General features: G+C 40.5%; 5 protein-coding genes across 5 annotated transcripts; all 5 read right to left on the reverse strand.

Annotated features, from left to right (window-relative positions):
• Positions 1–1,186: 1,186 nt before the first annotated feature.
• Positions 1,187–2,822, reverse strand: VCUG_00554 (uncharacterized protein; the record flags this gene model as incomplete). The annotated part of the gene is made up of 1 exon (XM_008075383.1): positions 1,187–2,822. One exon carries the CDS (start codon positions 2,820–2,822, stop codon positions 1,239–1,241), a length of 1,584 nt encoding a protein of 527 aa, XP_008073574.1. The 3' UTR covers positions 1,187–1,238.
• A 2,273-nt stretch (positions 2,823–5,095) lies between these two features.
• VCUG_00555 (uncharacterized protein) lies at positions 5,096–6,000 on the reverse strand (the record flags this gene model as incomplete). Its single annotated transcript, XM_008075384.1, has 1 exon — positions 5,096–6,000. The coding sequence occupies one exon, from the start codon at positions 5,998–6,000 to the stop codon at positions 5,251–5,253; it is 750 nt and encodes a 249-aa protein (XP_008073575.1). The 3' UTR covers positions 5,096–5,250.
• A 917-nt stretch (positions 6,001–6,917) lies between these two features.
• VCUG_00556 (uncharacterized protein) lies at positions 6,918–8,484 on the reverse strand (the record flags this gene model as incomplete). Its single annotated transcript, XM_008075385.1, has 1 exon — positions 6,918–8,484. The coding sequence occupies one exon, from the start codon at positions 8,482–8,484 to the stop codon at positions 6,946–6,948; it is 1,539 nt and encodes a 512-aa protein (XP_008073576.1). The 3' UTR covers positions 6,918–6,945.
• Positions 8,485–9,052: 568 nt separating this feature from the next.
• On the reverse strand, positions 9,053–9,830 carry VCUG_00557 (uncharacterized protein; the record flags this gene model as incomplete). The annotated part of the gene is made up of 1 exon (XM_008075386.1): positions 9,053–9,830. The coding sequence occupies one exon, from the start codon at positions 9,828–9,830 to the stop codon at positions 9,057–9,059; it is 774 nt and encodes a 257-aa protein (XP_008073577.1). The 3' UTR covers positions 9,053–9,056.
• Positions 9,831–10,408: 578 nt separating this feature from the next.
• On the reverse strand, positions 10,409–13,278 carry VCUG_00558 (uncharacterized protein). Its single transcript, XM_008075387.1, has one exon. It carries the CDS (start codon positions 13,266–13,268, stop codon positions 10,476–10,478), a length of 2,793 nt encoding a protein of 930 aa, XP_008073578.1. The 5' UTR covers positions 13,269–13,278; the 3' UTR covers positions 10,409–10,475.
• Positions 13,279–13,863: the final 585 nt, after the last annotated feature.

Consider the following 13,863-nt stretch of genomic DNA (forward strand, 5'->3'; position numbering starts at 1 on the left):
AACATCGTTGTTCGTTGTGAGTATAGTTCTGTTTGTCAGATCTTCGCTGTCAGCCATGTTGGCAACATCACCATATATCTCGTTAACGATGTCATCGCACATATCGTCAACATAATCGTTGAACAGCCCAAGTGCATCCTGCGGTCCGTTGAACACACAGATGTATGCAAACAGCTTTCTGATGTGGTCAGATGTCTCTGTCATTGCAGCTTCGCTCAGCACGTTCTTTCATTCACTGTCATCCTGCAGAAGATTTCTTGCCCTTGCTGCTTCCTCGAATGTGCCATATACAACATTGTTGGCACTTCTTAAGTCGTCGAATGACGTGGCACCTCTCACATTGAGCAAGAGCATTCTCAGATAGAATCTCTCCTTTTCCTCTGGATTGACCACATACAATCTTGTAATGACTTTGTCCTCACCTCGTTGTCGCAATACCCATCGGCTGTTCTGGTACACATAGTGATATGGAATGTCGGTGTAGAGATATTATCTGGTTATTTTTTACTGCAACTGGTATTATTTTTTTGGAACATGCACAATACCAAAGTGCTTTTTTAAGAACTGTGCACAGAGCACAGGAACATTTTGCAGACTCTCGTAGGTCCGATCAATAAATAAAGCTTTGCCGCGGTAGACAATCAGCTGATCATCTACAGCACAGACAAAACCACCAGGATTTAACAATTGTGTTTTTTCTACCAAAAACTTTTCAGTCGGTGTATTGTCAGAATCTGGATACATGATGCATTGACTTCTCAACTTATTTATAGTTTTGATTCTTCCAGAAAAATGAACGTTAGTCAATGATGAGAACATACAAACTGTTCACCAAAACATCTGTTTAACTGTGATATTATGTTCTGTTACATTGACCAAAAACTCACTTTTACATCCATTTCTTTGTATTTTATTCTTTTTCTGGTAGATCATCTAAATATATTGTAAATGCTATCATGATTTGTAACAATGTTAAGGAAATCAAACAAAAGTTAAAAGTGCAGATATGTTATTTATTTCATGCATTTTGATTAGACGTGGTGGTGTTCATAAAAACAGCCAACCAAATATTAGTAGGGGTTGAATAAATAAAAATAGGATGAAAATACTGTGTGTAAATGATGACTAAGTGCTTCTCGGAAAGAATGAGCTGCAAAACAACTTTAGACTCTTCATGCAGTGCGAATACGTGAAACAAACATTTTTTATTTTTCTCGATGGGTCAAATAATTAATTTCTCAGAATTGATCAATCAGCTTCTGAGTTGTCTTTTTATTCATATGAGATGATAGGCTCTTGGTGGGGTATTGGATGTGCCATAAAAGTGTTTTCATTTCACGGTAAAACGAATCGATAGCGATCAAATCATTTTGCTTGTTAAGAAAAAGGAAGTTAAAATACGACAGGTATTGCGAGAAACGCATGATGTTTCTTATGGAATCGTTAAACTTTTCATAACCGATCCTGTTGTTGTCTTGCTGAATTTGAAAAAGAAACAGCCAGCTGTCCATGAGGAGACCTAAATATGTATCCATTAGTGCCCGCACCTCTGCAAACTCAGTCATATTATACAAAGAAAGGTCTCCCTGGATTCTTTTATGTGTCTGAGATACAAATGAAATGCATCTATCGATGTTTTGTCTCGGTTTCTTCCATGATAATACTTTTTCGTCTGTAATTTGATTGTTCATCGATACAACGAGCAATTTATTGGCTTTCTCGAGTTCGACTTGCGATTTTCTCAGATTTTGTAGGATATTGTAAAGCAATCTGTACATCGGAATAAGCTCCCAGGTCCAAGCAGTATATTCATTAAGTAATTCTGAAAAAAAATTGCTGATACCAGCATTATTAAAGGAAACAATCGGCTCGGAATGTAAAAAACTAGATGAGCCGGTAGCTATCGCCAAAAGATGTTCACGACATTTTGATCTGTGCAATTTGAACATGTGACAGTTTGCAGCATTGTCGTTTTCTAGCTGCTCTACAATCGATATTATTAGTTTTAGGGCAGCTGAAATTTCAGCCTTTGTATTTTTATCAATACCGAGTCGTCCATGATGATTTGGTGCCATAGTTCTAAACACTCCATATGGATCATTAGCAATGGATATCGGCTTATCGCTCTTATGAGCCCGTTGTTTGGAACATTGATTGTACGGCTTGTTCTTTTCGGGATCAATAACAGTTTGTAGAGGTGTATTCTTGTCTGTATGTTCCTTTTCCATGCTTTCTACAATGTGTTTATCTCTCAAAATTTCTGAAGGCATTTCTAAAGCTGTATGAGGTGTTGCATTAATCTGTTGAACGGTAAATTCCGATTCTACACCACTTGATGCAGTAGTTTCGACGTAATTTGGAAGTGATCGTCTTTTACGAGCATTTGTTTCGTCACCTGATAAACTTTCTACTGCACATTTTCTTTGTGGAATGATTTTGCCTAAAATTTTCTGATAGGCGCTTTTAGTCGGTTCGTCCTCCGTGTAGTTTGCTTTATGAGGTATTTTACAGTTTTCTTCTTGTCGAACAGCATATGTATCCCAATCATTTCCTGATGTATGTGATTTTTCGCTATTTTTATCTTCCGCTGTTTCTGTTGACGTAAAGGCACCGCTCCCTCTGTCACTATTTGAAGTGGTATATTGTGTAGTGCACTCATTACTACCTCCAGCAATACACAACATAAAGTTTCTGCTTCTGCGTTTTTCAGCTGGCAAAATCATTGTATGTCTGCGAACTTGCTCGTTTTTCTTTTCTACGTTCTTTTTAATGCTTCCCTCACACATAAACATAAAAACTACTATCGCAATCAATGTTCTCATGGTGAACGTATATAATTTGTTTTACACTTTTATATACCTAACGGGAAATATTTAGTTAATAATTTGACACATGTCATCACAAACATTGCATTTAGAGATATTGGCTCATATCTACGTGCTTTCTAATCCAAAATCGGAAAGAAAGAGTGTTGGTTCTCAAGCAATGAAAAATTTATCGATTCGCCGCAAGCAAGCGACATATTCCGAAAAAAATGCATGGATTTATTGCACTAAACGTATTAACAGCAAAAATGTTCTTTAAAGCATATTATTTCACAATTACTGTGCAGGTATCGTGCATTCCAACAAAAACTCATATTTTTCTCTTAAAGCATTGTTTATTCACAAATGGTACTTTTGCTTTACAGGAATATTCCAATATTGGTGTACTTCTTCGATAATAATGTTTATTCTGCGGTATATCATCAACATGCTGCATATTTGAATAATTTGCTTTGTTTTATCGATTTAACACTGTCTCTGCATTTTTTCAGAATGCACAACATTAATCACATCAAATCTTCCCGGTATTACCAAAACAATTGCACCGCTAATAATCCTATTATAAATGACAAGCGTTTCTCAACTCATATAGTTAAATTACCTTCATTCTAATGCTTGCGTGCAGTAATAATTAAATTTACCAATTTTTGTATTAATTTAATTGCTATATGAATAAAAAGTGTAAAAATGATGGCACAAAACACTGAGTTCATCGTAAATGTGTAAATGTAGCGAACGTGTACCATGATAACGCACTATTACACGCAGAAGTGTAAAAAAATGGGTATATCCGATATATGCCCAAATTTTTGTATGAATGATGTTAAATTCGATGAGACATTTCTCTGTTCCGCTGCGATCGAACATGGCCATTGGTCTTTAGTTCATGGAGGACTCCTGTTTGTGTGGCAATCATCATGGTCAAATACAACGTTTTGCTACACAGACCATGGACGTAAGAAGTAATATCACTACGCGCGACAGGGACTTTGACCGCATGCTGACAACACACGTAAACCTCCTCTCAGGAGTACCCCAAGCTTACCGTCTCAAGGATTCCTGTTTCATGATTCCACACAAGGCTCAAAGCCTTTCTTCTACCACTGGCTATCCATCATCACAGTTTTTCATCTTTCATCTAATTTAACTTTTTTCTTTATTGGACCAGTTCGCTAAGAAAACGCTTTTACTCTATTTTAGACATATAACGTATCGTTTCCGTCTTTACAGGCAGATTGTGCCTGTTATCACAGGTTTATTGGCTGTACTCAAGACTGACAAGACGACTTTGTTGGCACCACAGTGCTGCTTTAACCCCATAAAGAAGTTTCTTGTGTCCGCATTACGAATGCGAGTATTGAAAAAATGGCAGACCTAAGACCACCAGCAGAACTGACAGAGTACCAGGGCAAGCGGCCTAGGATAAGGGGCTAAGCCAACTGTCCAGAGCCAGACAACTGGCATGCAACATTAATCGCGCATGAAACCCAAAATTGCATGTTATCATTCGGGATTACGTTGCAACCATTCCAGGCAGTGGTAGTGATCTTAGCACACAACCTGTGAATTGCATGGCCCTCACAGGAGCATCTCAAGAACTTTTCTTGCTGAGACGAGCAGTGAACATGCCATACAGTCCACCTCTGTAGGTTGCACAGGGAATAGAACAGATTTGATTAAAAGCATTTTGATGGGTGTTTACGTGTGAGGACCGGTCTCATCCCATGGTATACACCGATCGCCTTCCTTTCTTGCCCGTATTACCACGTTTATGTTAAGACAGGATGGTAAAGGTATGCAGAGGTATATGTGGTTATCTACATTGGTGAAAGGCTGCTTTTTAGGGCACATTCCGTGTGCCTCTACCTCAAATATTTTGTTTAAGCGAAAGTATACCGTTGAGATGCGCTCGCACAGTGTCACCACGTATGAAAATAGCTACGATGTATTCGTCGTTATTTCTATCAAACGCTACGTATGATACGGTATCGGTCATCGGTTGCAAAGATCTATCTCGCTGTCCTTTAAACGATAGTCCCGGGCCAACCGTTTTACATCGCGTGTGTTTTATTTTCTTAAAGGAGCATATTTTATCCTTTCTAAGCTATTTATTGTGGTTTGATATGTTTGTGTAGCGTAGTGGTACGAAGTAAAAATGTTTTTTGTAGAAATGCTGATTATGAAAGTGCCTTTACTATGCATCTTAGCATGGTAAGATAATTGAACAAAAACAGAACATAAAAATGGCTTGAACGTTTAATTAAATCTGCTAACTTTTGTTGTATCCACCATTTTGCCATGCACTACGTAGCTTCCTCTTTTTTTCTTTCGTCTCCTGATACACCAAACAAAAAGGAAAACCAAAAGGAATAAAAACGGAACTGCACAAACTCCTACAATGAGGGCAGCGTTACCCGAAACTGGTTCATGTGCTAGGTTCAATCGGTGCGAGGATGGGAACATGAGGAAGCTCCCTCTTTGGACCAAAATCAATGCCTTTGACAATCGAAACACCTTGACAGTGTATATAATCTTTAGAATCGATGCAAGATAATTTAACCAGCTCCATTTTGTCATCATTAGGGTTTACAGAATCATCGTACGTGTCGCAATTCACAATTCCAAAATTATTTTTAGAACAGATCGCCTTGAAATCAACTGTATTATCATAACCGAATGGTTGATTCAGCGATCTCCCAAAACATTTCGTATAATTACCATTAGTTTCATAATTCAGTTTCATTGTGGACATTTCTGCGCCACTCGATTTCGCAGAGGACTCTGGTTCCATAAAAGTGATAAAACCTTTGCTCATGTATTTATCTTTTTCAGTTTCATTAAAGTCCATACCAAACAATTTCACACCAATAGACATATCCTTCTCATCGTTTAACCATGTCTTACATTCGGCACTGCCATCCTTTTTACAACATCCTGCGTAAAACTTGATCTTCTTGGAATGACTGCGTTCCGTGTTAGTCTGTGGTTCATGACTTAGCTCATTCGGATTTGTCACACCATGTCCTACTTCCGATGTACTTCCAATACGGTCTTCTGCCACTGTGCCGAGAGTATGCGATTCATTATCATGTGTTAACTCCTCAGTATCATGTTTATCCTCTTCTTTACTCTTTTCGGTGGTACTATTAACGTGTGAAGTGCTGTTACGTACCATTATAAGTTGTTATATTCATTTTGCGGTGCTTAAATACTTTCAACGATGTATTAATTAGCCATATACAAAAATATTGCATATTTTAGGTTAATGTGCTCTATCGAGCAAAGCATTCGTATGCAAACACACAATTCGTGTTTAAAGAGTAATCAATGCTTGTACTGATTGATGAGCATTTTCTCTTTTTTTTAGTACGTGCGTATTGAATGGCTGTGAACACGGCAGTAAACTACGCTTTTATTATTTTGAATCACAATCAATGATATATGAGGTATTTTGAGAGTACTGTAACAATCAAATGAATTTAACTAAAATTTTAAAAATGAAGAGAAAAAAATGAAAAGCAATAATTTGAATGAAAATACGTACGGTCTACCAAATTGTATACATACGTACAAATATTTTATATATTTTGCTGTTCTGTATTACTGGTTGAAAAAATGGCGTACTAAATTTAATTATCACACCTATTCCTTTTTGGGTTGCTGCGATAAAAATTAATGAAGAAACTTTTAAACAACTTATACTCGGCTTAGGACAGAGTATAACATGGTTTTGTACCAATGTAGAATATTTAAGGCTGTACAATATTTTAGCAGTAAATATTATTATTCTTTTTAGAAGGAGCTCATACTATTGAGGTAGTGTACCACTTACCACAACTATACGCTGGTACTGAACGTTTGTTTGTGATCTGCGCTACTGGACCTTAAGAATGGCCTTGTTATTAACGTTGAGAAGGCTTAGTATACGAAATATTAACTGTGTAATAAATCAGTCCAATCCACAGTGCTATAGAACAAAGGAAACCAAGCAAAAGTTAAAACCTTAGTTCGTCACTCTTGGAAAGTATTTTATTGCTATGTGAGATCATGAACTACTCACAGCAAAAATAACACGTAAAAAAACGTAAAGAATGCGTCTTTATTTAAACAATCACAAGCCTTAAACCTTATCACTCTCGTACACATAAATGCCATCTTCCACGTTATAGTCCACAAATCTCTTGTGCCTGTCATTCTTAAGCTCATAAATAAACCGCTCCACATTCTCCCGTCTGGCAGGCTTTACATTCTCAACGTAAACACGTGCCCTCTTACCCAACACGCTCGAAACGCCTCTGCTATCAAATACGTACCTCTGAATGCTATCCTCTCTCAGCAGATACGGATCCATACTTTCCAAAAACTCTATCTTTCCTTTACCGGGAAACACTATGCTCGGATTTGACACCTGGCTCTGCTCCACCACGTCTTCATATTTAGGTATGCTGTATGGTTTGGCATTTGCATGCTTGTTCATCCGTATGAACGGCTTATTGTCGGGCTCACGTACGTTAAAAATGCTTTTGTAAAAGTTCTTCTTCAATTTGATACTCGGCTTTTCTATGTGTTCGAATGTCAGTCCCTCGAACAGATAAGGATCATTCAAATTGTAATTGCACACCGTGGGCTGTACAGCTGGCCCACTAACGGGCGGTACAGATGTGTAATACGGCTGTGGTGTGTACGGAGCGGGCTGCTGAACAAATGTGGATGGCTGTACGTTTGAGCTGCTTATTGCAGGTTGAGTATTCATGAAAGAGGGCTGTGTTGGTGCGGGTTGTAGAAAACTGGCAGTCGGTCCATGGAAGGACTGAGTTTGCATTGGCTGACTCGCAATACTCTGTGACTGGAACGGTATGCTCTGTGTGGGCTGGACAGCTGTATCGGCAGGCCTGTTGCTCTGCAAAAAACTACTCGGCGCTGATATAGGATTGTATGCACTGCTCGTTGCAGAACCAATGGTATTGCCCGGTGCTGTGGAGGACAAGCCCTGTAAAAAGCTCGGCTGTGCTGCGCTCGCTGGCTGCGCCGATCCAGTGTTGGAGATACCACCAAACAATCCGGTACCGGTTGTTGAAAGCTTCGAGACTGCTCTCTTCCTTCCCAGTTCGTAGTCTTCGTGGCGAATCTCATCAACGCTCTTACCATTATAGCAATTCATGGCCGTTATATCGACCAACTCAACCAAACTCATAGAATCATCTCGGGTGTGCGTCTTCTTGTACGTCTCAACTGATGACCCGCGCTTTTCTGATGATGCAAGCCATGACGGTTTGGTATAGTCGTACGTGGTGGCAGATGGTGCTTTAAACGATGAATAACCCGGTGTATCGTACGTAGTGCTACCTGTCAATGGTGTATATCGAGTTCCCGACACTCCGAAATTCGTTGTAGGCTGGTAAGTGCCAGTCTTATTATCCGCAGAGAAATAGTTATTGGTCGTAGAGAAAGGATTGGTGCCAGCACCAAAACCACTTTTAAAAAGTCCGTCAGTGCCCAAATTCGATTGGGCATTAGTCATCGCATCAGCGGTACCCTTCTGCTCGAATAAACCGGTATTTCTGTTGGCGTTTGAATAGTTGGAGAGGAAAGGTGTCTGGTAGCTCTGTGACGGCTGCGAGCCGAAATATGAAAATGGTTTTCTGTCGTTTTGACTCATTTTTGAGAACAGGGGGCTAAAAATAAAAATATGTTTTATTGATGGATGGTACACGGCACATTTTACGATGTGGTGTGAAGAGCGTTCTCGTTCGGTTAAACCGCTTTGCAGAAATAGAAAGAGCCGTTGGTATGTTCTGCTCCACAAGCAAGTAAATTTATTTGACATTCCATGGCGACGTAGTTCCCTCAAAGGGTCTCTATGACCTTATGTTGGGAACCAGTTCCGTATTAGTGAATTGCGCTTTTTTAGAGGACTCCAAGACGAAATGCGTTTTATCAAACTCTAACGAACTTTGTTTGTTAAAGTGTTACATTCCTAAACGACTCTCTCCTCTTCAGTGTACTACTATACTCTGTTTATTTACTCTCTCACAACACAGGATATTCGTTTAGTGCACCAACATCCAGCGTGGTTTGTCTACGCTTTATTTTCAGGATGACAAAACCAACAATGCTTTGAATCAGAAATTGGAAAAACCACAGTGGGCAAAATGTGCAATATAAGGTGTGTTTGACATGATGAGGTAAGAAATACGGAAAGATGAAACCAAAGGGCCGGTTCTTAAAAGCTCATTTACTAAAACATAAAACACCTTTACTGGCGTAGGGAAAGTACAGTACACTGATCACCATCCCTTCCAACTGCTTTTTCAAATCATTCAAATACCTCAAAAAACTCATAAACCTGATATCCTTGTGACCTACAGACCGTATATAGGCGAAGTCCTCGTTCAATTTGCGGAGACTGCCAACGAAAAAGTCACACGTGTCTTTAATCATAAGATTAATGGATGGTACAAACGTATGCCTTATAGTTCTTGTCGTTCGACCCAAATTCAAGTGCTTCTTAAACTCTTTAAGCACACGTTGATGTGATTGCGGTCCTGTGACGTGGAAAATAAAATTTTTAGGAATGTAGTGCGCCTTGTGAAAATCGACCAGGTCACCAATCGCTATACGTTCGGGGCTGCCCAATATGTTATCTGCACCCAGTGAATTAGCATGCGCCTCATCAATGAGTCTCTCAAAGTTGCTGTTCTTCTCTCTCAATATTCTTTCCTGCTCGTACTCAAACGTTTTTTCTCCAAAATCCGGACGAGTCACGTACCTAACGGCATCAGGGATGTTTACGTTCCTAAAACTGAAACTGGTGTATTCTCTGGTCGTATATCCACACTGGTTCTTTCCAGAAAGTATGATGTGCTCCAGGAAATGAGCAGCACCGGGAACGTCTTTTTTGCGTGGTCTTGTTTTTATGTATGCGTTGATGTACGGGTCGCTATCAGATTTGCTTGATAAAATCAACGGGCCGTTGATGAACTTCGTTACCTTCAGAATGCTCATCGATTCAGGGATAAAAATACGAGCAGAATTTTGGACCGCAAATTGCACCGTTCAAGTGCGCGGCAGAACTGTTAAAGCGTCTTTTTCTGGAATAAAAAATACGAAAAAACTGGGTCAAGACAGCATTGAATGATGTCAATCGCGTTTAGCAATCAATTTTTTGTTCATCTGTAGAACCGTACGTGAAGAATTACCAAGGAGTAGTTGAGGTGTGTAAGGTTTGTTTAATTAGTTAAAACTGCTATTACCGGTGTTGTAGGAAGGATCTTTCTCAGTTACGCGTGGTAAAAAGGGGTACATCGGATTGTTGCAGCTAGATTAAGAAAAGAGTGAGCAAAGAAATAAATCACAGTCAAAGGGACCAAACATGGAAAACAACAACCACAAATCTTACGGACAAAACCCAACTTGTTAAGAAGTGCCACTCAATAAGGTATTTTATTTTTTGATGGCATGAGGGGGTAATAATTCCAACAAATATACTTTCAGCACACAACGCTTACGAAATGATCCATCCTTTCGCGAGAAATGAGACTGCAAGAACAGAAGGATTGCACAAACAAAATGGTAAAGATAAAATGGAAATAAAGTACGGTCAAGTATGAATAACCACACAACTCTTGTCTGAGACACTAACCACATTTATTACTCCTCATCATCCGTAAACTCGATCGAAAAGTCCTTCTTCCTCGTTTTCATCATCTCTCTTAGCGTCAGTCTCCCACCGCTCTTTACATAATATGTCTCTTTTTTCTTTCCACTCTCCTTGTCCTCCTCCTTGTCACCACATGTGCACGGCTCAACCTGCTCATTGCCACGCCTTCTAAACTTTTTAACCTTCCGTTTGGGCAGCGAAACGTCCTCAACCGCACCAAGCTTCTTGCTCGCCTCCACCAGTATCTTCCCAACTAGCTTATACTTTATGTTCTTGTACTCCTTCACGTCTTTGTTTGCACCATTAACGTTCACCTTGAAGAATGCCGTGGGCTGGTAACACAGCCCAAGGTATATTATAAGCATGTAAAAGTAGTTAAAGCCGTAGAACAGGATGTAATTGCATATATTGTAGTAGTTTATCCTGTTTTCGCTGTTTTTATAGCTCAATATAAGGTTAGTGCCACCGAGGTTGATCAGCCCCCTGAAGATCAGCGCCCCAAACTTTGCAGAATTGTCGCCGGAGCGCAAAATTATCAGATCAACCTTGTTCACAATCCGCTTGAAATTCGAGACACATGAATTGCACTGCATCAGAAGAAGGCCCAGGCCTATGCACGCATTTTGTACAACCAATGGGTTGGAATCGTAGAGCAGAGTCTCCAACAGATCGACTGCTTCGCTGTTACCAGATGCACACAGAAACAGGCCAATGGTAAGTGCCACCGCTGAGCGCACGAATGGACAATGACTGAGCACTTTGAAATTTAGGATAGATACGAGATTCTCATCCCTGACCACCATTCCCAGGCTGAGAATGGCTGCTCGCCGCACATCTTCGCTGTTGTCCTTCACCATGTTGAGCAGGCTGTCTATCACAGCAACGTTGCCGGTTTTCACAAAAAACGTGCCCAGGCACAGCGTGCCTGCCAGCCTGAGATACGCATTTTGGTTCTTGGTCAAACACAAAATGTACCCAACCAGGTTCTCCAGCGCATCGTTATTCCTGTACTCCTTGCTCAGCATGTGTTTGGAATTGGCACGGATGCCATCAATGTGCTCCTTGATGTCTCTCGTGGTCGCATTCTCTGCGCTGTGAAAGTTGTAGCTCCGCAATTCCTCAGCATTGTACATCGGGTAGCTCCTGTCGTTGAGCGCAATCAGGGCCATCGCCACAGCCGAAGAGTACGCGATACGGTTGTGCTCCGAGAACCGAATGATATTTTCAAGCTCGGTGAGCAGCTTCATGTCCATACTCTTCGCATTAATCTGTCCGATCGCATACGCAAAGCACTCAAAATGCAGTTCCTCTCGTTTCAAATTCTCGAGGAATTTGACGGTAAGCATCGCGTTGTGTGTCGCAAAGTACGCGTTCCCCATGCCCAGCGTGCTCCCGAAGAAATTTTCCGTGTCCAAGAAATTGAAAATAAAGTCGGTTTCTTTTCCTGCCAGGCCGAGCGCGTGCAATGCAGCAGATTCAGTGCTGTTCACGTTGTCAAACGTAATTTCACCGCTCTTTATTGTACTTGGCAGCAAATCCTGCAGTATCTCAATCAACTTTAGTCTTTCTCTGCTCCCACTCGATTTACTTTCCTCTTCCTCAGTGTTTTTGTAAGCTGCCTCTTCAGGATGTGCCTCTACCTCCGACGAATTGTCCGTATCGTCATTGCTGAATATGTGTATGAGCCCAAAGCACTCAATACCGATGTACTTGTTCCATCCTTTCAACCCCCTGAAGAAGTTTTCGTTTCGCCGGTAGAACGTGTCGTTGCCCGTGCACAGATTAAGAAAAGTGTTTGTGAAGATGAGCGGCAAATTCAACGACTTGATGTTTTTTTTGATTCCCTTCGCGATGCTTGAGAATATCGAAAAGTTCGTCTTGTTGTTCTTCTGCAAGAAATCCTTTACGAGCATTCGCTTGAAGTTGCCATTCAATATTTCAGCGGTAAGCGCGTTTCTCACGTGTGCTGCGACTTGCGGAAAGGCCTCACTCACATAGTACGATGCTCCGAACTGCTCCTTGACGGATAGCGATGCGATGTACTTCTCCACAGCGTGCACTGCGCCACGACATGAAAACTTAGCGCTCTCCACGTCGTTGTATGAAATAAAGCGCACGCCGTGTCTCTCAGCCTCATTCTCAATCGGAGTGTTCTCTTTGTGTTTGACCAAATCCTTGGCCTGTTCCTCATCCTTTTCGGCGGTATCGCCTTTCTCCGTGCACTTCAACAGCTCAGTGTAAATAAGAGCGTCAATAAAGTACCTGTACTCACCCCTCAGGTCCAGGTGCAGCACAAGACGATGAAACTCCTCAATTTCCATCATTCCCTTGAGAAATTCGAGCGTGTTGCCGTCCTTGACATGTTTTATCATGTCGTATCTTTTAGTTTCCATGATTATTCCCATGTTTTTCTCCTCCTCCAAAATATCCTCCACGTAAGCGATCAGCTCTGCACTCAGCGTGTCTCTGTTGTTCAGGTAAGTATCAACCAGCTTGATGTGTATGAAATGGTAGTAGAATGAGTTTTCCTTGTGCTTCCCGTTGAAATATGCAATGCTGTTCCGGTAATCGTCCCTTATGAAGTAAATCTTGGAAAGAAGTATGCTTATGCTCGTTGTATCGCCGTTTGCTGCTATTTTCTCGTGTATGTCGTGCAGCAACCTTATGTCGATGTGTGGAGCAAGTATTTCTATGTTGCCCGCTATGGTGTTGAGCGTTGCCGCAAGATCGATCGATTTTTTGAGGTTGTATTCGATGTTGGGTAAGATGCTGAGCACGTCCATGTCTTTTTCCTGATGGGTCATTTTTTTGTTTTTTTATGTTTAGCTGTGAACAAATTGCGGTGAATTTGTTTGTTTTAATTAACAGAGCGTAGGCGGTGAATCAAGCATTCTTTTTCATCGTGAGAAATGTAATAATTCGTCTTCTCGTGACCTAATGCTTTCTGTGGGGTACGTTTGACTATGAGTACCGTAAAAGCAACTGTAAAAACTGCTACTACCTCGGGTCAACAACAAAAGTAAATCCCAATTTACCAAACTATTCACCATTTTCGTATCGGAGCTCGTGTTGAAAAACATTCTGAGATGTACCCAAATATCCATAGATATAAATGAACTGAGCCTGCCATTGTTGAACAAAACACTCAAATGATTAACCAGCAGGTCTTTACAGCAGTATTAATCCTGAAGTTAGCAAAAAGGTATATTTTTCATGAAAAAATAAAGGTCTCGTTTCACAAATACAAACAGCTTAACTGGTAAACTGCTAAAAATACGAAGGTACTTCATTTTACTTTCTATAGCATTCATTAGGAACGATAATGAATGCTATTTCTGCCCTGTCCCGTAGGCAAACCGGCACACACCACATTTTGTA

Source organism: Vavraia culicis (assembly GCF_000192795.1).
Source record: "Vavraia culicis subsp. floridensis unplaced genomic scaffold supercont1.6, whole genome shotgun sequence".
Taxonomy (NCBI): Eukaryota; Fungi; Microsporidia; family Pleistophoridae; genus Vavraia; species Vavraia culicis.

Excerpts from the sequence above, each read along its gene's own strand:
- VCUG_00558 (XM_008075387.1), bottom strand. The coding sequence starts at position 13,268 with ATGGACGTGCTCAGCATCTTACCCAACATCGAATACAACCTCAAAAAA.